The sequence below is a fragment of the Papio anubis genome, chromosome X (genome assembly GCF_008728515.1).
Source record: "Papio anubis isolate 15944 chromosome X, Panubis1.0, whole genome shotgun sequence".
NCBI lineage: Eukaryota > Metazoa > Chordata > Mammalia > Primates > Cercopithecidae > Papio > Papio anubis.
Window position 1 is genome coordinate 104290146 of NC_044996.1, and position 24758 is coordinate 104314903.

The 24758-nt window shown below is 38.0% G+C and overlaps 1 protein-coding gene across 6 annotated transcripts in view; it reads right to left on the reverse strand.

The window, feature by feature from the left end:
• Window positions 1-24758, reverse strand: part of USP9X (ubiquitin specific peptidase 9 X-linked) — a 149399-nt gene that overhangs the window by 49178 nt on the left and 75463 nt on the right. For all 6 annotated transcript variants that reach the window (XR_004180896.1, XM_031661021.1, XM_031661020.1 and 3 more), the window contains exons 15-23: window positions 20925-21012; window positions 17491-17833; window positions 16107-16202; window positions 15465-15676; window positions 13451-13691; window positions 13065-13214; window positions 11409-11529; window positions 1587-1717; window positions 1057-1335 (exon numbers count right to left, since the gene is read on the reverse strand). Coding sequence is in view for 5 of the 6 variants with exons in the window: in XM_031661021.1 (XP_031516881.1) it covers window positions 1057-1335; window positions 1587-1717; window positions 11409-11529; window positions 13065-13214; window positions 13451-13691; window positions 15465-15676; window positions 16107-16202; window positions 17491-17833; window positions 20925-21012 (1661 nt within the window). In the remaining variant the exon portion in view is untranslated. The remainder of the gene's footprint in view (window positions 1-1056; window positions 1336-1586; window positions 1718-11408; window positions 11530-13064; window positions 13215-13450; window positions 13692-15464; window positions 15677-16106; window positions 16203-17490; window positions 17834-20924; window positions 21013-24758) is intronic.

A 24758-nucleotide genomic window follows, 5' to 3' on the forward strand; every position in this document is an offset into this window, starting at 1 on the left:
GATCATGACAAAAATCTGTTTTTATCCTAACAAGAAGCTGCCTTTTTACTTACCTAATAAAAACTACTTTAAAAAAAAAAAAATCCTAACAAAGATGGGACCTGTGATACAAAACAATATAAAATTTGAGCCATTTTTTTACAGAAAATTCATAACACACACCAAAGTGTTCAAAGTAGTATAATTAACTCTCATGTACATATTATTTAGCTTCAGGAATTATCACCAGTGGACCAAACTGTTTAATCTATCTTCCCTTGCTTTCCATCACTTCTCCACCCCAGGATTGTTTTTAAGCAAATCCTGGATATCATATAATTTCACCTGGAAGTATCTCAGCAATCACTTCAAAAATATAGGGGGCTCTTCCTTTTAAACATAACCACAATACTATCACAGCTAAAACAACTATATGTGATATTACCATAATTATCAACATTCTGATCTCCCCAATTGAAACCTAAGCCATTTCTAAAGAAGAAAATCTTTATCCCTGAAGTTTTTACCTTCTATCAGTAACTTAGTAAAACAATCATTTATGATGTTTATGAAATTTTACTTAGAATTAAAAGCATAGTTTGATCTCTTATAAATAAGTATCAAATTCCGGTATGTCTTGATAATTTTTTGTGACATAGATCAAGAATGCCACCAAGGCAGAAACAGAGTCAGAATAAGCTCAGAACTTGGGTTTAAGCCCAAGGTGGGAAGGGAAACAAGCAACTAGATAAACCAATTACATCTCTTATTACAATCTGTGTCTTTATATATCTGCTAGGCACAAGTTAATAAGAGATTCACATGGAGTTTTTGTTAGGTTTAAAATAATTGAAAGTCAAGAGAGATTTAAGTGGGCAGGGAGAAACTACCCTCATATTATTAGCAGTCAGCGAAAAGTATTTGCACTTTTAATACAAACATCATAAAGAAAACCTCTGAAATAAGGTACTTTGAACACTGAGTCAATCTTGAACTCTACATTTAAAACACTAATTAGTTTTACTTTAAAAACTGCTATCTACTATTATAAAAAGATTTTTTAAAAGTCTGTATTACCGGTGTCATGGGATTCACACCTTCTACACCTGGCTGACAAGCTTCTGCCACAGCTCGAACGTGACCATAGCCAATGGCAGTTAGCAAAAGCTTGGCTATTTTAAGAGCATTGAGGTAGGCACCCCTTCGAGTTTCCATATCTGCATTTGGTAGGAAGTTATTTCTGGTTAGCATACTCAGTACAAGGGGTAGGCCACCACTTTTCAAGAAGTGAAACTGAAAATCAGAGGAATCATCAGCCAGAGGTGCACCAGCAGGCATTAACAAGGCATAGACTACCTGGAAAAATAGAGAAGAGGGGGAGAGGGCTGTATTAAAAGATTAAAAACAAACAAACAAACAAACTTCTATTTGTACTATTGTCACTGCCAAGAAATTCTTGACCATCTATTATTTATTTCAAATTAATATTTCATTTCAAAACTATTTCATTACAATTTTACCCAAATCATTCACCTTACCATATGAAAGGTCAAATTTAAAGAACACAGAATAAATTAAAACAAAACAACAACAACAAAAAAACCAACCTCTGTTAGATATAGCACTTGTGAGGCTGAAGGACCAAAGAAAAGCGAGTCAAGAGATGGACTAAGGCTGCTTTCCCCAAGTTTGGCATGGTCTAAACAAATAGCTCTTAATTTTTCTATCGTTGTGCTATCTGGAGGAAAAAAAGAGAAAGCGTGAAAACGTAATTCATGTGTTCATACATATTTAACTTTTGATATCTCAAAGACCATATTAATATGGAATAACAATCCACTCAGTTGGGCTACAGGCTCAAACTTCCTAAGACATGACAAGACCTGGAATGATTAAAAAAAAAAAAACAAAAAAAAAAAACAAAAAAAAAACAAACCAGGGCTCTTTAATCAGTTACTCTCAACACAAACCATCTGCTACTCAGGGACCTCAAATCAAGATACCCTCCGCTCAGCCACTGGAGATGGAAAAAAATACATTTCAAAAGGAAGTAGTTCTGACTGAAAATAACAAGAAAAAAAATTATAAACTCTTCCCTCCAACCTCTTTATTGTTTGCTCCCTGACAATATAACTGGCTTACTTCACTGAAAGAAATGTAGTGGTACCCAAGAAAATGAACCCTAAAGAGTAAACACTAAAAAAGGATAAGTGCCTATATTCATTCACCTCAAAATAAGCAGAGCTTTTGTCCTTTTGTCATAATATTAAAACATAATTTTTTTTTTTTTTTGAGATGGAGTCTCGCTCTGTCACCCAGGTTGGAGTGCAGTGGCACCATCTCAGCTCACTGCAAGCTCCGCCTCCCGGGTTCACACCATTCTTCTACCTCAGCCTCCCAAGTAGCTGGGACTACAGGCACCCGCCACCACGCCTGGCTACTTTTTTGTATTTTTAGTAGAGACGGGGTTTCACAGTGTTAGCCAGGATGGTCTCGATCTCCTGACCTCGTGATCCGCCCGCCTCGGCCTCCCAAAGTGCTGGGATTACAGGCGTGAGCCACTGCTCCCGGCCAAAACATAAATGTATTTTAAATTACAGTGAAAAGACACAGTGGGGGAAAAGTATGATAATCCCAAAATACAATTAAGCATTAGCTACCAAATACTCCAATTTTATTAACAACCAACCTTGGAAAGCATTTTGATGATCTAAGGTAATTGCCCTATGATTTAAAAAAAAAAAAAAAACCTTGATAAATAATAATTTTTTTTTTTTTTTTTTTAAAGTAAAAGCCTCTTTTAAAGAAAAGAAAAATAGGGCTGGGCGCGGTGGCTCACACCTATAATCCCAGCACTTTGGGAGGCCGAGGCAAGCAGATCACCTGAGATCAGGGGTTCGAGGCCAGTCTGACCAACATGATGAAACCCCATCTCTATTAAAAATACAAAAATCAGCCAGGCATGGTGACGTCCATCTGTAATCCCAGCTACTCGGGAGGCTGAGGCAGGAGAATCACTTGAATCCAGGAGGCAGAGGCTGCAGTAAGTAGAGACTGTGTCACTGCACTGCAGCCTGGGCGATAGTGCGAGACTCCATATTAAAAAAAAAAAAAAAAAAAAAAAGGCCAGGTGTGGTGGTATGCACCTGCAGTCCTAGCTACTCCTAGGCAGGAGCCTCACTCGAGGCCAGGAGTTTGAGGTTACAATGAGCTAGGATCATGCCACTGCACTCTAGCCTGGGACACAGAGTAAGGCCCTCTCTCTTTAAAAAAAAAAAAAAAAAGAAAGAAATGAGAAATGGCATTTAAGCTATGTGTCCCAAGTGAATTAACAATCTCTCTGTGCTTCAGTTTCTCCATCTTTAAAATACAGATAAAATTAATAATTTCTTTATAGGTATGTTGTGTGGTTTGAGTTTATCAGTGCTAAGAGCTTACAACAGACTTTTACAAAAGATTGTATTCCATATAGAGAGTACTGCAACAGTTTTAAGTTTAACAGCAAATCACAACATGGGCACTTGGCTTCAGGCAAAGATTCAGAATGAAGAGAAGTGTAACATTTGGGTGATCATTTAGTATTTGTGCACTCTTGGATGTGTTTTAAATGGAGGGGAAAGATAGAATCATTAGCTTTTTTCCTAGTCATTAACTATACCTTACAGGGATGTTGTGCGGTTTAAATTGAGTTTATCAGTGCTAAGAGCTTACAACAGACTTTTACAAAAGATTGTATTACCAAGTTTTAGACACATAAACTCTTGAATAAGAAAGGAAGTAGGAGTTCTAAGAAAAGGAAGTGACAGAAAGTGGGTTAATGTTTATTGAATACCAAGTGCCAGTCACTAGGCTAGGGGTTTTCCATACATTGTTTCATCTAATCCCTGCAATTACACAAAAAAGCTATTACTATCCCAGTTCTAAGGATAAGGAAGCTCTAATAAACTATGAAACTTATGTTTAACACCATAGAGTAGCAATTACAAGCAGGATTGGAACTCAAGCCCATTTGAGTCCAAAGCCTATGATTTTCTGCTGCAATACAACCATTACCAGCTTTTTCAAAAGCTGGCTGTTTCAAATTTAGGTACTCTAGTTTGATTATATAAAATATGAAAAAAGCACCCACTTCAAGTTTCTTAACTGTCTGACAAGGGCTCATGCTCGCCATCTGGTGGCATTAAGCGCCAATCACAAGATCAAGGATTCAGTGGTGGGTTTGTGTTTTTACAGTATGTTGTGAAGGTTGAATCTGCAGTAAAGCAATGCAAGGACTATTACTGAAATACTAGCAAATGAAACTATGTAAATTCTAAACGATGTAACAGACAAGAATGCAATATATCTTTTGAGAGAAGCGTTAGCTAAGAATCTCATGTGAAATGCTTCTGTCCCATAATAATTGTAAAGCAAGATGAGAAGCCCAGCAAAGTGTTTAATTTAGAAAATGGAGGTAATAAAAGCAAAAGACAGCTTTAAAAATTATATGTCAACTAAATATGGTGTACTGAACTATATTTATCAGTACTTCATCACCAAACCCCACTAAAATGAGAATTAATGAATATAAAAATACGTAAACTCAAAAGAACATAAAAACAGAAGAGGAAGCAACACATTAAACTGCTGTCAACTAATTACTGAAGGTGTAGTGAAGATGAAGATAGATAGTTGGTTTAGCTGAATCAAGAAGTGCTTGTTGTGAAGGCAAGGAGAAGAGGGTGCCTATAAATTAGTGCCCTACTAAATCTGAGAAAAGCTAAGATATGAAAACAACAAACATTTGGGAAGGCACAGATGATTCAAAGGCCTAAAGACAGAGGCTGAAGACTGATTAAGAAGCCTTTCCAACTCCCTCAGGTTTAGGAAGTTGGGGAAACAGATTTCTCACTGCTGTAGAGATACAAATATGGAACGGAAGACGACTAGGAAGCTGGACTGGTACAAGCGTGAACCTGTGTTAGTTAACTGCAGGATATAAAAATCAATATACAAAACTCAGTAGTGTTTCCATTTGCCAACAGCAAACTATCTGAAAGAGAAATCAAGAAAGAAATCTCACTTACAATAGCTGCAAAAATACAAGATACCTAGGAATAAATTTAAGCAAGGAGGAGAAAGATCACTACAAAAAAACTGATGAAAGACAGAAAACAGGACACAAATAAATGGAAAACTATTCCATGTTCGTGGATTGGAAGAACAAATATTGTTAAAATGTCCATATTACCCAAAGCAATCTACAGATTGAATGCAATCTCTATTAAAATACCAATTACATTGTTCACAGAAATAGATAAAACATCCTTTGAGCTGAATCTGCAAGGTAAAACAAAAAAATACAAAAAAAAACTCCTAAAATTCATATAGAACTACACAAGACTCCAAATAGCTGAAGCAATCTTGAGTAAAAAGAACAAAGCTGAAAGCATCACACCACTTGACTTCAAAATTCACTACAGAGCAATAGTAACCAAAATAGCATGGTATTGACACAAAAATAGACACAGATCAATTGAACAGAATGGAAAACCCAGAAATAAATCCACATAATCAGAAACAACTGATTTTCAACAAAGGTGCCAAGAACACACATTGGGGAAAAAGGCAATCTCTTGAATAAAAATGGTGTTGCGAAAACTGAATATACATATGCAGAAAAATGAAACTAGACTCCTATTATTCATCATATGTAAAAATAAACTCAAAAGGGGTTAAAAACTTAAATGTAAGACCTGAAACTATAAAACCACTAGAAGAAAACACAAGGGAAATGTTTCATGTCATTAGTGCAGGCAAGGACTTTTTGGCTAAGACTTCAAAAGCACAGGCAACAAACACAAAAACAGACAAACGAAATTACATTAAACTAAAAAGCTTCTACCCAACAAAGGAAATAATCAAGACCACAAAAAGACAAATCTACAGAATGGGAGAAAATATCTGCAAACTATGCATCCGACAAGGGGTTAATATCCAGAATATATAAGGAACTCAAAAGCAAAAAAGCAAAAAATCTGATTTTTAAAATGGGCAAAAGACTTGAATAGATATTTCTCTAAAGAAGACATCCAAATGGCCAACATGTACACGAAAGCACACTCAACATAACTAAATCATTAAGGAAATGCAAATCCAAACCACAATGAGATATCACCTTACCACAATTAGAATGAAATAAGGATGACTTGGCCGAGTGCTGTGGTTCATGCCTGTAATCCTAGCACTTTGGGAGGCCGAGGCGAGTAGATCACCTGAGGTCAAGCGTTTGAGACCAGCCTGGCCAACAACTTGCTCTCCAAATGTTAGAAAAAAAAAAATCACAGAATGCCATAACTACGGCAAACTGTTAATTACTGAATTTGGGAGCTATCTGTATTCTTTGTAAACAGTTTGAAGCTAGTTTTGTTTAAAAAAAAAAAAAAAAAAAAACTCAAGGACAGTAAAAGATGATGCTGGAAAAAGAAGAAAACATAATATCCATCAGTAATAGCCTAGAGAGAAATAATTACAGTCTGTTATGCTATAGCACATGTTTCTATAACCCCAATTAGCTCACAATCAATTGGCAAATATAATGATGTCAGTATAATGCACAAGGTGAGTTTGTTCATACGTGATTTCTCCCAGGCAACAGTAGCCAGAACAGCAGAACTGTTAATCTTCAACAACAACAAAAAAATGAGCAAAGCAAAAAGCCCCCTCAGCTTGGCAGACGTGTAGGCAGAAGCCTATTTCTTTTTAAAGGAAAATTTAAAGTGAATACTTGCATCAAGGGCTCATCTTGTGAGATACAATCCTAAACTAGACTTTCATGGACCTTGGCAAGTTTTACTCCCACCATGCCTATCTTAACAGTAGCCCATCTATCTCAGAGCTCCACTCTTTTGCACTGTATCTCAGCAATGTCAAGTCAGCATTTCCTCTGTATTGGTTTTGTCTTTTTACTATCTCCTGAGGAAGCCTTCAGCCACACTGAAGTACCTGCCTGGGCTGTCCAAGTTATCTCTGAGGATACTAATTATCATTTTATGAGTGCTCTAATTAAACTATGTACAAGTTTTAAAGGTAGTCCTATGTTGGGAATTACAGATCATGGAGGAGGAGGGAGCCCAACGAGCGGTAGAGCTCAGCATAAAGAATCAACTCAAGCAGAGTGAGGAGTGTCCCTAGGGTAGAGACCCAACATTCAGAGACAGAGTCCTTCGGCATTCAAAGAAAGGGTGAGGGGTGCTAGATATAACTGATTAAATAGGAAAATAAGTGAGAGGTTAACGGAAGCCAGGTGTTTCACTGTCAGAAAAGAGAGTTTGGTCAGGCGCGGTGGCTCAGGCCTGTAACCCCAGCTACTGGGAGGCTGAGGCAGGAGAATCCCTTGAACCCGGGAGGCAGAGGTTGCAGTGAGTCGAGATCGTGCCACTGCACTCCAGCCTGGGTGACAGAGCGAGACTCCGTCTCAAAAAAAAAAAAAAAAATTACAAATATGGAAAGGGAGAAAACTAGAATGAAACTGATAGGCTGGAATGGGAAGAAGTCGTGTGACCCCATGGTTTTGTAAAAACATACACACATATATACATTCGTGTGTGTGTACATATAGTAACAGACTTAAATGTGGATACACATACATACATTCCTTAGTTCTAACTGCTTAGAGAGCCAGGGAGCAACAATACATCAATAGCAATGAGTGCAATAAACGTCCAGATCTTGGTTTCTAAATACCATTCTCCAGGAAAATAAACCAAGCAGGCCTCCTTGGAGAAACAGCCAATTCCAGGACTGGGGCAGAGAGGGTAGAAGATGTTAATCTGGAACTTTTTTCTTTTTTTTGGAGACACGTCTTGTTCTGTTGCCCAGGCTGGAATACAGTGGCATGATCATATAGCTCAATGCAGTCTTCATCTCCCAGGCTCAAGTGATCCTCCCACCTCAGACTCTCAAGTAGCTCAGACTACAGGTACCCATCACCACACCTGGCTAATTTTTTATATTTTTAATAGAGATGAGGTCTGGCTATGTTGCCCAGGCTGGTCATGAATCCTGAGCTCCAGTGATCCTCCTGCCTCACCCTCCCGAAGTGTTAGGATTATAGGCATGAGCCACTGCACCTGACCTAATCTGAAACATCTTGAGCCAAAAAGCATACAACTGCTGAAAGAATAATGGGAACATATTAAAGTAACACAGAACAGCCTGAAAGGACTCCCACTGGCCAAACTAGAGATCATTTCAGCATCAAGATAAATGATAGTAACAGATTATAACTCCTTGACCATTATTTCATACAGATATAAACGAATGAATAAAAAGCCTGATGAGGAACAGTATAAATATTTTCAAAGTACCTCTGCACAAAATACTTTTTTTTTTTTTCAGACGGAATCTCGCTGTCGCCCAGGCTGGAGTACAGTGGCATGATCTCGGCTCACTGCAACCTCTGCCTCCCAGGTCCAAGCGATTCTCCAGCCTCAGCCTCCCGAGTAGCTGGGATTACAGGTGCACGCTAACGTGCCTGGCTAATTTTTGTATTTTTAGTAGAGACGGGGTTTCGCCACGTTGGCCAGGCTGGTCTCAAACTCCTGGCCTCAAGCAATCTGCCCACCTCAGCCTCCCAAAGTGCTGGAATTATAGGCATGAGTCACCGCGCCTGGCCCAAAATACTTTCAAAGGGAAGGGCAATTTTACAGTGGGGAAGCAAGGAAAAAACTCAAGTGATCACAGTGATCATCGTCAGTAATGGGAAAAACTGAAATTACATACTATCTGACCAGATGCATTGAGATAAACAGAACATCGCTTCTGTGGTATTTCTGCCAAAGATGCATAACCTGAATCTAATCATGATAAAACAAATCTAAACTGAAGGACATTCTATAATTAACTGGCCTGTAATCCTTAAGAGTCAAGGTCATGAAGGTCAAAAACAGTATGAGGAACTGTTTCAGAAGGAAACTAAAGAGATATATCAACTAAATGCAATACAGTTATTCCCTGGTATCCATGGGGGGTGTGGGGGGGTGCGGGGTTGGTTCCAGGATCCACCCTCCCAATACCAAAATCCAGGGATGCTCAAATACCTTATATAAAATGATGTAGAATTTGCATACAACCTATGCACATCTTCCCGTATAAATTAACTCCGGATTACAGTCACATGTTGCGTAAGATATGTTCTGAGAAATGCATCATTAAGCGATTTTATCACTATGTGAACATCATAGAATGTGTTTACAACAAATCTGGATGATACAGCCTACAACACATCTAGGTTATATATGGTATTGCCTATTGCTCCTGGGCTATAAACCCATACAAGCATGTTACTGTACTGAATAGTGTAAGCAATTATAACACAATGGTAAGTATTTGTGTATTTAAACATAGAAAGGGTACAGTAAAAATACGGTATAATACCATTCTATAAAATTATAATAATTTTATAGAACCACCATTGTATATGTGGTCTATCACTGACTAAATGTCATTATCCGGTGTCTCACTGTACTTGTAGCACCTAATATAATGCCTACACATAGCTTCATTTGTGGAGATTCAACACAGTACTCAGCATGTGGCAAATTCAAGTTGTGCTTTTTGGAACTTTGAACAATGTTTTTTCCTCCAAACATTTTTGATCCACAGTTGGCTGAATCCATAGATCCAGAACCCATGGATATGGAGGGCTGACTATATTTGAGTTTGAACTATATCTTTTTGCTGTGAAGGAGATGACTGAAAACACTGAATAGGGTCTGCTAAGTAGACGGCAGTAATGAATCGACATTTAACTTCCTGGTACAGATGGCTGATTTTGCTTATACAGACAAATATCCTTGTTTGTAGGGAAAGTATTTGGTGGGCAATGGGATTACAAAAACCACTAAATTACTCTCAAATGTTCTTGAATTATACTTCTAATTTTTCTGTAAGACTGTAAATATTTCCAAAAAATACATTTAAAAAATTTTTAGGTTGTATAGGCTTGAACGATCTGCCCAAACTCTACTTTTTCCCCCAAAGCCCTACTATTTTTAGTGCATAATTTTGCCGAACATTAGGTTTTAAAGGAACACACATATATTATAACAGAAACACAAGAGTGTGTTAGTGAAAAATAAAATCCTGTGTATAGAAAAGGATCACTAGTAGAAAGGTCTTGAAATTTTAACACTAGAATATTTGGAAGGGAAAAGCCAACAAGAGAGCTGGAAAAGGTTAAAGAAGCTACCCCAAAGGTGGAATAAGATTAAAGAGAGAAGGGAAGAGAGAAAAGGTAAAATTAGATCTAGAAGATTCACCATCACACTTAGACATTTCAAAGACACAGAAAACGCAAAATGCTGGTGAGAAAACTATCAAAGAACACAAATCTCTCTCAACTGAGGAAATCTCCAGGCCCACAGATGACGCACCACAAAAGAGACCTAACTCTAAGGCACATCATAATATTTCAAAATGTAAGGATAAAACCAAAACTTCCAGAAATGAAGGTCACATGCAAAGGAACAGAAACCAAGAGGACTTTGGTCTTCTCATCAGCAATGCCACCAGCTAGAAGGAATATATTTTCAAACCTAGGATTCTATACACAAATCATTAACCAAATGTGATAGTTTGCCTACATTCAGATAAAAAATATCTAAAAAAAAAGTATGTGGAAAGAATAAGTGATAGGTGTACAATCAGGAAAATAAAAGGGAAATTATTAAATCCAGGATGAAAGTTGTCAGTAATCTAGAGAACTACATTTCACACAATCTTGGAAATGTAAATGTTGAATCTGGATTTAAGCAAATACTGGGAGGATGGGGGGGTATGTAACAGTTAAGTTTTCATCTACACAGTAGAAAATCAGTATGTATCTATAAGTAACAAAGAAATAGCCGTATGAGGGCACTCCAGACATAATGGTACATATATACACAAAAGTAAAAGCGAGAAGCTGAAAGTGGTTGTTTCTAAGGAATAAAAAAGGAACAATACCGCAGATGATACATAACCCACATTATAGTCCAGGTATAGGCAAACATTTTCTGTAAAGGGCCACGGAAATTAAGTAGTTTAGGCTTGTGAGCCATATGGCCTCTGCCACAACTCCTGAGCTGTGCTGTTTTAAGACAAAAGCAGTCATGTAGACAGAATATAAACAAATGAGCCTGGTTTTGATCATGGACACTAAAATTTAAACTTCACATAATTTTCATGTATCACAATATTCTTCTTCTAGATTTTTTTTTGTAGCCACTTAAAAATATAGCTCTTGGGATGCAGAAAAACAAGCAGTGGGTTTGATGTGGCTTGTGGGCTGTCATCTGTGACTCTTGTTGTAGTCTATACCAAAAAGCACGGTCCATTTAGAAATAAAATTTGCTAATACATTCCTTTATTGTCCAGCAAGTACTTGATCATCATTTAAAAATTCTTACCTGGCGGCATAAGTTTCATAAGTACTCTTGCTCCATCTCTAAGCGGTGGCATATTTAGGCTGCTACCTAAGTCTGCAACTTGCCAAAGGAAAGAGATGTATCTGGGATGCAGTGACATTATCTAGAATATAAAATACACAAAATAATTACCTGTAAATTATTTACTCCCATTAGAAAAGCCCCCCTAAGTAAGTTTCTCTGTGTTAATCCCTTTACTTTTACTTATGCCATTTCTACTCTTCGAAATAGTCTGACTTTCCCATCTTTTAATCCTTACAAATCCTTAATAGTGCAGATTAAATACATCATCCAAGTCACTTCCAGTCACTTTTTTGATAGCTCCTCTCCTGTTCTATTAAACCACTTCTCTCTTATATACAATTTGGACTCCGGACATAACAAAAGGCTGCCATGCCCACTATCAAATTCTGGTTTTTTTTTTTTTGAGGCAGATTCTTGCTCTGTCACCCAGGCTGGAGTGCAGTGGCATGATCTTGGCTCACTGCAACCTCCGCCTCCCGGGTTCAAGCGATTCTTCTGCCTCAGCCTCCTGAGTAGCTGGGATTACAGGAGCCCGCCACCACGCGCGGCTAATTTTTGTATTTTTAGTAGAGATGGGGTTTCACCGTGTTAGCCAGGCTGGTCTAGAACTCCTGACCTTATGATCCACCCACCTTGGCCTCCCAAAGTGCTGGGATTACAGGCATCAGCCACCTTGCCCGGCCCACTATCAAATTCTTAATCCAATTGTTCTAGACAGCCAAATCCTCCTGACACTGGAGTGGCTGCTGTTATTGTAACCATCAAAATTTCTGTGGGGAGGGGCGAAAGGAGAACTTAAAAAAGGGAGGAGTCATTGTTTCTTCGGCTATATGTTACTGACAATCTGATAAAGATTACAGGTATTTTCCTACATAGTTCTTGTTTTCATTTATTTATATTTTTAGAGATGGGATCTCACTCTGTTGACCAGGCTAGAGCATAATGGCACAATCACAGCTCACTGCAGCCTAGAACTCCTGGGCTCAAGCAATCCTCCTGCCTCACAGCCTCCCAAGTAGCTGGAATTACAGGTGTGAGCCACCATGCCCAGCTCATATATAGTTCTAAAAGAACGATCCGTTTTGCGGCATAAATTTTTAAAAGTGATACAGCTGACTCTTGAACAACACAAGTTTGAACTCCACAGGTCCACTTACATGCAGACTTTTTCCCAACCAAATGTGGAATAGAAAATTCAGTATTTTCCAGGAAGCAAAACCCAAGTATATGGAAGGCTACTGGTTGCACAGGGTCATCTGCAAGATTTTGGGTATACACAGAGGTCCTGGAACCAATTCTCCACATATATGAGGGATGACTGTATTCTTCTAAATTTATACATCCAATAGTATTATAATTAAGCTCTAATTGGTTAATTTTATGTAAAAGTAACAATACTATACCTATGGGGAAATAATGTTTTAAATTCCAACTGTGTTACAATTACCTTTTAGAGGGATCCATTCTGAAGTTGGTGGTTAACTGTAGAGTTACTATTTTGTCTCATTAAACTGTAAGCTCCTCAAGAAAAGAAAGAACTATTCTATATACTTTATTCTCAAAAACCCTAGCATAATACCTTACATACAGTAGTTCAAAACTGTATCTACTCACCACTCCAGGCAAACAGCTTTCCACTTCTGGATTGGGACCATCACTGTAATGATTACCATGGTTTCCAGGAGATCCAGTGGAGGAATCAGAAGAGCTATCAGGGCTTGAAGGCATATTGGAACTTATTTGTGTAAGTTTGGCTGTAATAAGCTGAAAATGATATACTATGTTAGTACCAAAAACAAGGAAAAATACTTACACAAAACACAAAACTTAGTGATATACCAAGCAAAACATCCAAAAGACTACATGCTATACTTTAATGCTGTAACTCTAACACCTAACACAGAGTCCCAAACATAACAAATGCTCAATTAGTATTTACTGATTAAATGATAGTCTCTGGTTTGATTTTACTGAAAAATTTGTTAACTATACATACATACCGATTTATCTTTTAAGTTTAATTGTCCAATCAACTTTCTATCATCTGCAGGATCTATCAGCTCACCGCCCACAAAGAGCTCAATTTTTGTGTGGGCTACGTTGGCTTTAATACGATTGAGAATACATCGTCGTACTGAACCAATTGTATCATTTGTATGAGACCATACCTCCAAGTCATCAACCTGTCTGCCCTGGTTTGGAAATCGAACTACAAAAGAGAGGTGTTTACCACGGAATGCTCTGGGGGGAAAAAGAAAGACATCATCATATTCAGCAGACTGAAATTTTGTTGCTAAGAAAATAATGCTAGGGATTTAACATTGAGTATTTTCTTATGAAACAAGAGGATGTGAATTAAAGATACTTAATATAGCTTGAGAATCCCTTATATGAAATGTCTGGGACCAGATGAATTTTGGATTTCTTGGATTAGGGATACTCAACCTGCATTATTTTCAGTATCTTGAAAATAAGGCCAGGCACGGTGCCTCATGCCTGTAATCCCAACACTTTGAGAGGCCAAGGCGGGTGGATCATTTGAGGTCAGTAGTTCGAGATCAGCCTCGCCAACATGGTGAAACTCCACCTCTACTAAAAATACAGAAAATAAGCCAGGTTTGGTGGTGGGCGCCTGTAATCCCAGCTACTTGGGAGGCTGAGGCTGGAGAATCGCTTGAACCTGGGAGGCACAGGTTACAGTGATCCGAGATCGCACCACTGCACTCCAGCCTGGGCAACAAGAGTGAAATGCAAAAGAAAAAAAAATATTGCTCCTTTTAACTACAAATATAAATAATATTTAAAAACATAATCATATTCTATTATTGTTAGTCTTGTATCTACGATTGCAGAAAATAGGGTGTCTACTGAAAAGAAATTAAAACAAAGATGTAATGCTTATTTCTACGCTGTAAAAGCCTAACTCATTAAGACTATTTTTAAAAGTAAAAGGTAGGCTGGACGCAGTGGCTCATGCCTGTAATCCTACTACTTTGGGAGGCCAAGGAAAGAAGATCCCTTGAGCCCAGGAGTTCAAGACCAGCCTGGACAACATAGGTAGACTCTGTATTAATTTAAAAAAAAAAAAAATCAAAAAAAGACGGAAGAGCTTACCTTTTACATTTAAAAGGTAGTTTTACATTTTGTTAAAAGCATCAACAAAAATGCCACAACGCACTTTTCTGGAAAAAAGCCTTTGTATCAAAATTCACTCCAAAATGCTATTTATATTGGTATAGTATCTTTTTTTAAAAGTAAAATATAAAATAAAAATCATATTCAAGAAGCAACTGTATATAATTTCATGGTTAATAAAACTCTTTAAAAAAATGATGGCACTGACTATACAAAACATCCCAAAACTATAAACACCATTTGAAAATATTTGTTATACTGCCATGCAAGGCAGCTTTTAAGAGTTCTTTACAGGCCAGGCACTGCAGCTCACGCCTATAATCCCAGCACTTTGGGAGGCCAAAGCAGAAGGATTTCCTTGAGCGTAGGAGTTTGAAACCAGCCTGGGCAATGTAGTGAGACCCCACCTCCACAAAAAAAATTAGTCAGGTGTGGCAGCCTGTGCTGTAGCCCAAAAAACCTGGGAGGCTGAGGTGGGAAGGTCACTTGAGCCCAGGAGGTTGAGGCTGCAGTGAGCCATGATCACACCCCAGCATTTCAGCCTGGGTGACAGAGTAAGACCTTGTCTCAAAATAAACAAATAAACAAAAACACTTCAACTGCAAAATATCACTGCAACACTTAATGAGCAATAATGTCAAAGACAAAAGAAAACTAGAAAACAACTTGAGTAAGAATGCCTCACCCAAAAAAACCAAAACAAAACCAGATGGGAGAGTGGGGGAGGTTATTAAAACAAATTATATGAAATGAAAATGTTTTTAATGGGCAAAGACAACAATTTACAAACAATAAAAATTTCTGCTCTCCTTTTACCAAATGGCTAGGAAAACATCAAATAATTAAGAATTAGCACCAATAGATTAGTGATTCACAAACCTCGACATAGGGAGAATTGTTCTTTCCTCATGATAATCACTGTCACATTCATTTATATATTCCCTTAAAACAGTTAATACTCGAACCATTCGAACAGCTTCCTGTCTTGCACAATTAACACTGTCTTTGTCACCATCCAAAACACACAACGTGTCATAGGAAGCCTTCAGACGATCAAAACAAGACTGAATGAAGTCTTCATGGATCACCACCTACAAATATCGGGCCAAATAAACACAGTTAAAGTTGCTTTAAAACGTAAAAAATCAAACATTAATCCAATTAAAGATGGCAATGGCTAATTTAATCATAGCACTCAATTAACAACAGTCATATTTAAGTAGAGAATCCATATAATAATAAAATGTATGTTTATTAAAAGGAAGCTAGCATTACATAAGTTAACAAATATAAATTAGATAGCCAAAAGTGAACTTCAGGACTGGGTGTTAGCATCAAAATGAATTCACAAAGACTTTCTTTCCCATTTCAACATATAATAAATAGTTATATTAAAAATAACCCAATCACTTCAAGACAATTATCAAGGCAAGATTCATTTAGTATTTTTTCTCTTTTGTATAAGAGAAATGTGGGCTGAAATAATGATATATGGAAGTTTTAATGCACATCAATCCTCACCTGATTGACTTGTAGTCTTGGACCAAGGTTTGTGTATATCTCTTTGAGGAGATCTATAGCTCTGCTGGCAATATCATCATTACTCTGAATCACGACCTGGTTTCAAAATGATAAAAGTATTCACCCCTTTCAACATATATTTTTTTGGGCATTTAAATTCAAACCATATCCTCAGTTATCTTAAATACACTATTCAATTATTTAATGGTAAGTTGACTTTGATAATCAAGTAAAATTAAGTGAGAAGCACAGACCAAAAGAAAGGATGATAAATGCAAAATGAAAGTCTCCGAAAAAAAGTAATTTGTTTAAGAATGAAAGGTACATTTTTGTAAAAATAAAATATGCTTTGACCACTATTATTTAACCCTATAATTTAATATCTTGATAACCAAGTCAGACACTCAAGAAGAAACTCAAATTAGTTGACAGGAAATAAGAGATTACATGAAACACAGTTTAGCATAAAGGACTACTCTACCCCCAGTTTCTATAAATCTTTATCACTCATCTAATTACATTAGTGGTTTCCAAACTATGTTCAGAACCTTAGAGGACTTTGAGGAAGTCTTTCAGTGTTGGCCCCTATAAAAGGGTTGGGGAGGGGAAAGGGGGTAAGCATGGGGAGAACAAGTAAGAAAATATATTTTTCTTGTTCAATTCAGTATACATTTTGTAGAGTGGTGCAAATTTTGATTTTTAAGATGTGTTTCTGCTGTTAAAACAATGTTGAAAAACCACATACTTAATGAAAAGCTTTTAAATACTCAAATGCCACAGTAAACATCTTCATCTATGGTTTGCAGGAAAAAATTTCAGACATCCAAACAACAATATAAACTGCTGTATAACAGGTCAGACTTTTAAAGATAGGAATAATACACTAGTACTATAAAAATAGAAAGATTAGCCTTAAAAAGATAGTATTTTATTCCCCCAGCTATTTAAAAATATCACAAGGTAAACAGTGCCAATAAAGTATATACTCATAATCTATACTAAACACAAATCCTCTCTTCTGTCCTCTATTTTAGCGTTAAACATTGAAGAGGAGGAAACAGATCGACACTGAATGAAAAATTGGGAAGGAACAATATCCACAGGGGAGGAATGGAAGATTTGTATGTTTAGTGCACATCTATGGAATACACAGATACTAAGCTAAGACAAAAGGAACATCAGTGGCAGGAGGAGGGAGAGGAAGAGAGAAGAAAAAGCCCACTGACAAGTGATATAATAATAAAAATGAACAATTACTAACTACACCAAATTCCTGAGACAAACATCACAGTAAAATACACAATTTATATGTGAAATTATAATTCCTTATGTATATGAAAAAGTACATCAGACACTGTTTACAGAGTTCCTACTTTTGACTTACCCTCCAAAGGTAATCTAATCCTATTAACTCCAAGTCATCCATCATATAGGCTCTCCTTTTTGCTACTAGTTTTCCTTCTCGACAATTCACAGCTTTGAAGAATCGCTCAAAACACTTCATTCCATTTTCAGTTAACAGAGAAGGATCAAGCTGAAGCACATTACTTTCAAAGAAGTCCTTATTAATATCAGGATCTAAGTCTGGTTCATCCCCCATCAATTTGGAATACCACTTAAAACAGGCTTCACGATCACAAAGGTAAACCGCATTCTCAGCTAAGCATTTCCATATTTGTTTTGCCTGAGGAGCACATAGCCACAGTTGGCCATCCTTCAATAAAAATCTTGAAAAAACATAAAAAATTGGCAATTAGATTTATGTAATTTTTATCCTGAAAGGCAATCTATATTATCTATAAAATACATTTATCACCATTATATTTTAACTATAGATAAAAAGATATTCATTTTCAAAATAGCCTATTTTTCTACTTTTATCTGGTACTAAAAAAAATCCCCACTAGATATTAATTCAACAAGCACACACTGAACACCCACTTTGTGCCTGAAATGCAGCTAGCTGAATTATGAATAAAAGATTCGTTCCCTGAACTTTTAACCATTTAGTCTTTGAAACCAGACTTCTGGAAAGAAGGACGTTTAGTAGCTTGAGTTAAAAATAAAAGACTTCGGCTGGGCACAGTAACTCATGCCTGTAATGACAGCACTTTGGGAGGCTGAGGTGGGCGGATCACCTGAGGTCAGGAGTTCGTGACCAGCCTGGTCAACATGGCAAAACCCCATCTCGATTAAAAATACAAAAATTAGCTGGGTGTGGTGGCTCGTGTCTGTAGTCCCAGCTACTGGGGAAAGTGAGGCACGAGAATCAATTGAACCTGGGAGGTGGAGGTAGCAGTGAGCCAAGACTGTGCCACTGCACTACAGCCTGGGTGAGACTCTGTCAAGAAAGATAGAAGGAAAGACAGAAAGAAAGTCAGAAAGAAAGAAAGTCAGAAAGAAAGAAAGAAAGAAAGAAAGAAAGAAAGAAAGAAAGAAAAAAAGAAGAGAGAGAGAGAGAGAGAGAGAAAGAAAGAAAGAAAGAAAAAGAAAAATGAAGAGAGAGAGAGAGAGAGAGAGAGAAAGAAAGAAAGAAAGAAAAAGAAAGAAAGAAAGAAAGAGAGAAAGAAAGAGACTTAGCATCCTGCTTATATGGCATCATTGAAAAATGAGGTATTCAATTAAGTGACTTTCACAAATAACTAATCCATCAATATTTATGAGTTAAAACTGCTTACATTTTCAAAGCTTTTCCATTTTTTGGTTTTATTCTAAAGATGGCATAAACCCTTCTTCAAATGAAAATCCCAGTTGGAATCTGATATATATATAAAAACTATAGCTGCTCCAGTTGCCGGGAGAGGAAAAAGAAAGGAAAAAAACGGGAAACTTCCTACTGCTTGTTCAGAAATCTTCAAGGAACTTAACTCAGAAGCCCTAAAGCTCCTACATAAGTTTGAAAAACTACTGGTCTAATAGGAAGAGCACAGACTTAAGTAAAAGAGACCTAGTTGAGTAGTGCAATTCCATCATATACTGGCTGTGAGACTTCAAACAAGCTACCTGAAGCCACTGGAATCCTGGGTTTCTTATTGCTCAAATGGGAGTAACACTTGCTGCACTGTGTTGCTTCAGAGTAAATATAAAGTGTCTGGCACAGGCCCAACACACAGCAGGCATTAAAGTCAGGTTCCTCTCCCTTGAGTTAGTTGCTATAGCTCACATACAGAGGTACTAACAGAGTAGAAACTACAATAGTTTCTCGGATTCCAAACTTTAAAATGGCAAAAGGGCTTGAAACCACTTTTCTGTTCTAGTAAACCTAAGGGACATGTAACACACGCCAATCAGTAACGACTGCTTACTATGGCAGTAACTCTCAATGTGGGGAGGCAAGTCCTTCTACCCAGGTGGTTAAAAACAAAACACACAGAAAAAAAAAATTCACTTTAAACCAGTGCCAAATTTCTTAAAATTTGGTTGAGGTTTTTCCTAAAATTAAAATCATTATATAGCTACTTAAAATTTTCTCCATAAATAAGCAGAGTTCAATAAATAGAAATCCGTAATTAACACAGCCCAGGACAAAACTCCCCAGAATGTTATTAAAATAAATGGGGCCAGGCGCGGTGGCTCACACCTGTAATATGAGCACTTTGGGGGACCAAGGTGGGCAGATCATGAGGTCAAGAGATAGAGACCATCCTGGCCAACATGGTGAAACCCTGTCTCTACTAAAAACACAAAAATTAGCTGGGCGTGGTGGCGCGCGCCTATAGTCCCAGCTACTCAGGAGGCCGAGGCAAGAGAATCACTTGTACCTGGGAGGCGAAGGTTGCAGTGAGCTGAGATCTCACCACTGCACTCCGGCCTGGTGACAGAGCAAGACTCTGTCTCAAAAAAATAAAATAAATAAAATAGACTTCATGAAGCAGTGATAATCTGGGCATTTCTGTTAGCACACCTGTAATCTAAACAAGCTCTTTTGCTACATGTGGTTTTTTGAATTCAAAAGAAACCTCATAATTTTTTTTTTTTGAGACAGGGTCTGGAGGGCAGTGGTGTAATCACAGCTCACTGCAACCTCTGCCTCCCAGGTTCAAGTGATCCTCCCACCCCAGCCTCCTGAGTACCCACCTGGGACTACAAGTGAACACCACCATGCCTGGCTGATTTTTGTATTTTTTTTAGAGATGGGATTTCACCATGCTGCCCAGGCTGGTCTTGAACTCCTGGGCTCAAACCATCCGCTTGCCTTGGCCTCCCCAAGTGTTGGGATTACAGGTGTGAGCCACCGTACCTGACCATCAAAATTTTTAACAAAGGCACTTTGCACATCTGTAAGTGTATGATCACCAAAAGCTAAATATTGCAGAGCAAATCCAGCCCTAGACTACTTTTTATCTTAATAAACCTTTTCCCTCAAGCCAATCAGAAATGATATTATTAACACATGACTTTAGATTGCCTGTCAGCCACTGTTAGAATAAACAAGGCACCAGAGGACTCCAACCACTCTTTTGAGGTGCTGGTCTAGCAGCCTTTTGCCCCCGTTTCCTTAGTGTCTATGATATCATTAAGTCAGTATAGTCCTCCTTCTGGTTGTGTCAAAATACGGGAATCTGTCCTTTAAAAATAAACATTATTTCCAGCATAAACAGGTATGAAGAACAGAAGTCAACTCTAAAGGTTAAAATGTGTTCTCTTAAAACACTGCAAAAAAGTTAAAACTCAGCGAATCATTTTAAAGTATTTAGTAACTAATACAGGGAAATGTCTTATATGACTTGGGAAAAGGCTACCCAACAAAGACCAAGCTATATAGTCTATTCATTCTGTATTCCTTAAAGAGAGCAACATTAATTGTATAAAACAAACCTAAGGAAGTTAAGCCGTTCTTGAACTTCTTGAACGTGACTGTATCTACTTCCCAGCCTCACAGTTTGTGGGTCATAATCTTCATGGTCTGCAAATTAAGAAAAAAATCACGCATTATACACATGGATAACCCAAATCACTGCTGACTTCAACCAAAGAAATTAGATCAGTTAAAATGCCATTAATCCTTTATCATTAAGAGGCAACCTAAATTCTACCAATTGGTGGTTTCTATCCATCTCCTGTTTTCCCTACAAAAATACTTTCCTGTTACATAACCAAAAGAAAATAATCTGTTAAATGTGCTATCAAAAATAATTATTCAGCAAAACCCTTTCATGCAACCTTCACACACAATGAAGCAATTCATGATTGCAGCCTAAGACCGACCTAAGTGGTCTATGAACTGACAAGGAAGACCAAATTTTTTTCTTCAGGCTGGGCGCAGTGGCTCATTCCTGTAATCCCAGCATTTGGGAGGCCGAGGCGGGCAGATCACGAGGTCAGGAGATCAAGACCATCCTGGCTAACACGGTAAAACCCCATCTCTACTAAAAAACAAAAAAAAATCAGCCGGGCGTTGTGGCGGGTGCCTGTAGTCCCAGCTACTGGGGAGGCTGAGGAAGGAGAATGGCGTGAACCTGGGAGGCGGAGTTTGCAGTGAGCTGAGATCCCACCATTGCACTCCAGCCTGGGCGACAGAGCGAGACTCCGTCTCAAAAAAAAAGAAAAAGAAAAAAAAATTTTTTTTCTTCAATTTCTTACCTGTTACACTGAAAGGTGTTTTCATGAAGAAAAAATTATTTTGATGTAAAAATAAATATTACACCTAAGAAGTGAGGGTAACACAAGATGCTACTCTACATGACCAACTTATACAATCGTCACCATTACCATATTAATGTCCAGAATGTGTCATTTTCCTTCAGCATTAATTACTGTATTTCCATATCAGATCCCAGACCCTTGGTATGTGCAAGCTATTGTTAAAGAGTCTATGTGAGCTCCTTTGGAAATCAGTAATCAAAGTCTTCAAAATACTGATATTTCTTCTCTGAATAAACTCTTGATGTGTTATAAAGATGGGACATTCATAATGTCTGGAAACATATTTGGTTTTGATCTTTTGGTAAAGAAAAAAGCCCCACATATTACGACCAACTACTTTCTAATTCCACACATACTGGAATATGCAAACAGGCATAAACACTGTCTACTTCCATGAATGTATATTTCATCAGACACTGGGACTTAAAGGACTACTTCAAGAGGTTTTCTTAAGAAACTGGAAAGAAAATCAAGTTTTAGCTCATGCCTGTAATTCCAGCAGTTAGGGAAGCCCAGGCAGTAGTATCGCTTCAGGCCAGGAGTTCGAGACCAGCCTGGGGAACACAGCAAGATCCAGTCTCAAAAAAAAAAAAAAAAAAATTAGCCAGGTGTGGTGGCTGAAGTGAGAGGATGGTTTGAGCTCAAGAGTTCGAGGCTGCAGTGAGCTATGATTGCACCACTGTACTCCAGCCTGGGCAATATCAAGACCTTGTCTCTTAAAAAAGCGAGGCATCGAGGCATCGTGGCTCACACCTGTAATCCTAGCACTTTGGGATGGCAAGGTGGGCGGATTACCTGAGGTCAGGAGTTCAAGACCAGCTTGGCCAACATGGTGAAACCCCATCTCTACTAAAAATAAAAAAATTAATCGGGCATGGTGGCAGGCGCCTGTAATCCCAGCTGCTCCGGGGGCTGAGACAGGAGAATTGCTTGCACTCGGGAGGTGGAGGTTGCAGTGAGCCGAGATTGTGCCACTGCACTCTAGCCTGGGTGACAGAACGAGACTCCGTCGCAAAAAAACAACAAGAAAAAGCAAGAATTCTCTTATACTCTTTACCTGTATTCACCAACTGTTGACATCTTCCTCCATTTGCTTCATTAGTTGCCACACATATAAAAAATACACACATACATGTGTGTGCATAATCTTTCTAAACTATTTGAGAGTTGGACATGTCTTTTTACCCTTAAATACGTCAATGAGTATTTCCAAATAACAAGAAAACTACACTAGTAAAATACTATTATCATCTAACCCAGGGTTTCCATTATTGACGTTTGGCCAGGTAATCTTCATTGTGTAGGACTGTTCTGTCTAGGACTATACTATAGGTTACTTAGTAACATTCTAGGCTTCTACTCACCCCTCAACCCCAGTTTAAGACAGCTCCAGACATTGTCAAATAGCCACCTCCACCCCCTCGGAGAAGCACTGATTTAATTCATGGTCCATATTCGAGTTTCATCAATTTTCCCAATAATGTCCTTTTACATCTTTTCTACAAAGTCCAAGATTGTATTTGGTTCTCACGACTTTTTATTTTTTAATCTGCAGAATTAATCATCCTTTGTGTTCTCTGACCTTTTTGAAAACTGGAGCCGGGCGCGGTGGCTCACGCCTGTAATCCCAGCACTTTGGGAGGCCGAGGCGGGCGGATCACAAGGTCAGGAGATCGAGACCACAGTGAAACCCTGTCTCTACTAAAAATACAAAAAATTAGCCGGGCGCGGTGGCGGGCGCCTGTAGTCCCAGCTACTCAGGAGGCTGAGGCAGGAGAATGGCGTGAACCCAGGAGGCGGAGCTTGCAGTGAGCCGAGATCGCGCCACTGCACTCCAGCCTGGGCGACAGCGTGAGACTCCGTCTCAAAAAAAAAAAAAAAAAAAAAAAAGAAAACTGGAAGCCAATTTTGTTGAAATGTCACTCAATTTTGGCTTCCATGCCACTTCCTCATAATTAGATCAGTCTAAGCATTGTGGCCAGTAACACAGAAGGGAGGCAGGTTTCTCTGCTGTAAAGGTCCTACTTTTCTCTTTGTAATTAATAAGTAATTTGTGGAGAGAGACTTTGAGACTATGTAACTATTTTGTTAAACTTTTATCCACTAGTTTTAGCAAACAATCCACCTTCCTTTTTTCGTTTAGGTGCTAACACTTTACTTATGAAGAACTGGGACCCTGCACAAAGAGTAGAACTTTGGAAGCATTCAACTGATAGCTAATCAGTAAAAGTCAAGAAATAAGATGCCTTTATGCTAAATAGGAATGAAGAGGCCCTCTTACTCAAGAGAAGCTTCCAAGCTGTCAAGACATATATATATACACACACATACACACACACACACATATACATACATACATACATAACTGGTAGTTTTGTAGTAAATATTCAGTTCAAAACAAATACCTGGACTTGTTAGCTAGCAGTCAAATGAGGAGGATAATCCATTTTTGACTCATATTGTCTAGGTGGCAAGTATCCCACTGAAAACAGCAGGAAGAATTAGATGAGACTAAATTACACAGGTGTCTATGAAAATAGGTAGGAAGAGGTGGTGAATCATGGCTGAGACTAACATAAATTGGTTCTTGTCATCATAAACAGCAAGTTTTCTAGGGTCCATTTTAGAACTTATATTAAAAGTTCATTTAAAAAAAAATCTTGAGTCATAAAGTACCATAAAATCCATCCATTTAAATACAATTCAATTTTTTTAGTAGAGTTGTATAACCACCATCACAATCTAAGTCTACAACACTTTTCTCACCCCAAGAAGAAACCCTGTACAAATCACCCCCTCCCCTTGTTCTTGCGGCTTAAGTCTGAGGCATTTCATATAAAAATGGAATCATGGCTGAGCACAGTGGCTCATGCCTGTAATCCCAGCACTTTGTGAGGCTGAGGTGGGCTGATCATCTGAGGTCAGGAGTTTGAGACCAGCCTGGCCAACATGGCAAAACCCTGTTTCTACTTTAAAAAAAAAAAAAATTAGCCGGGCATGGTGGCA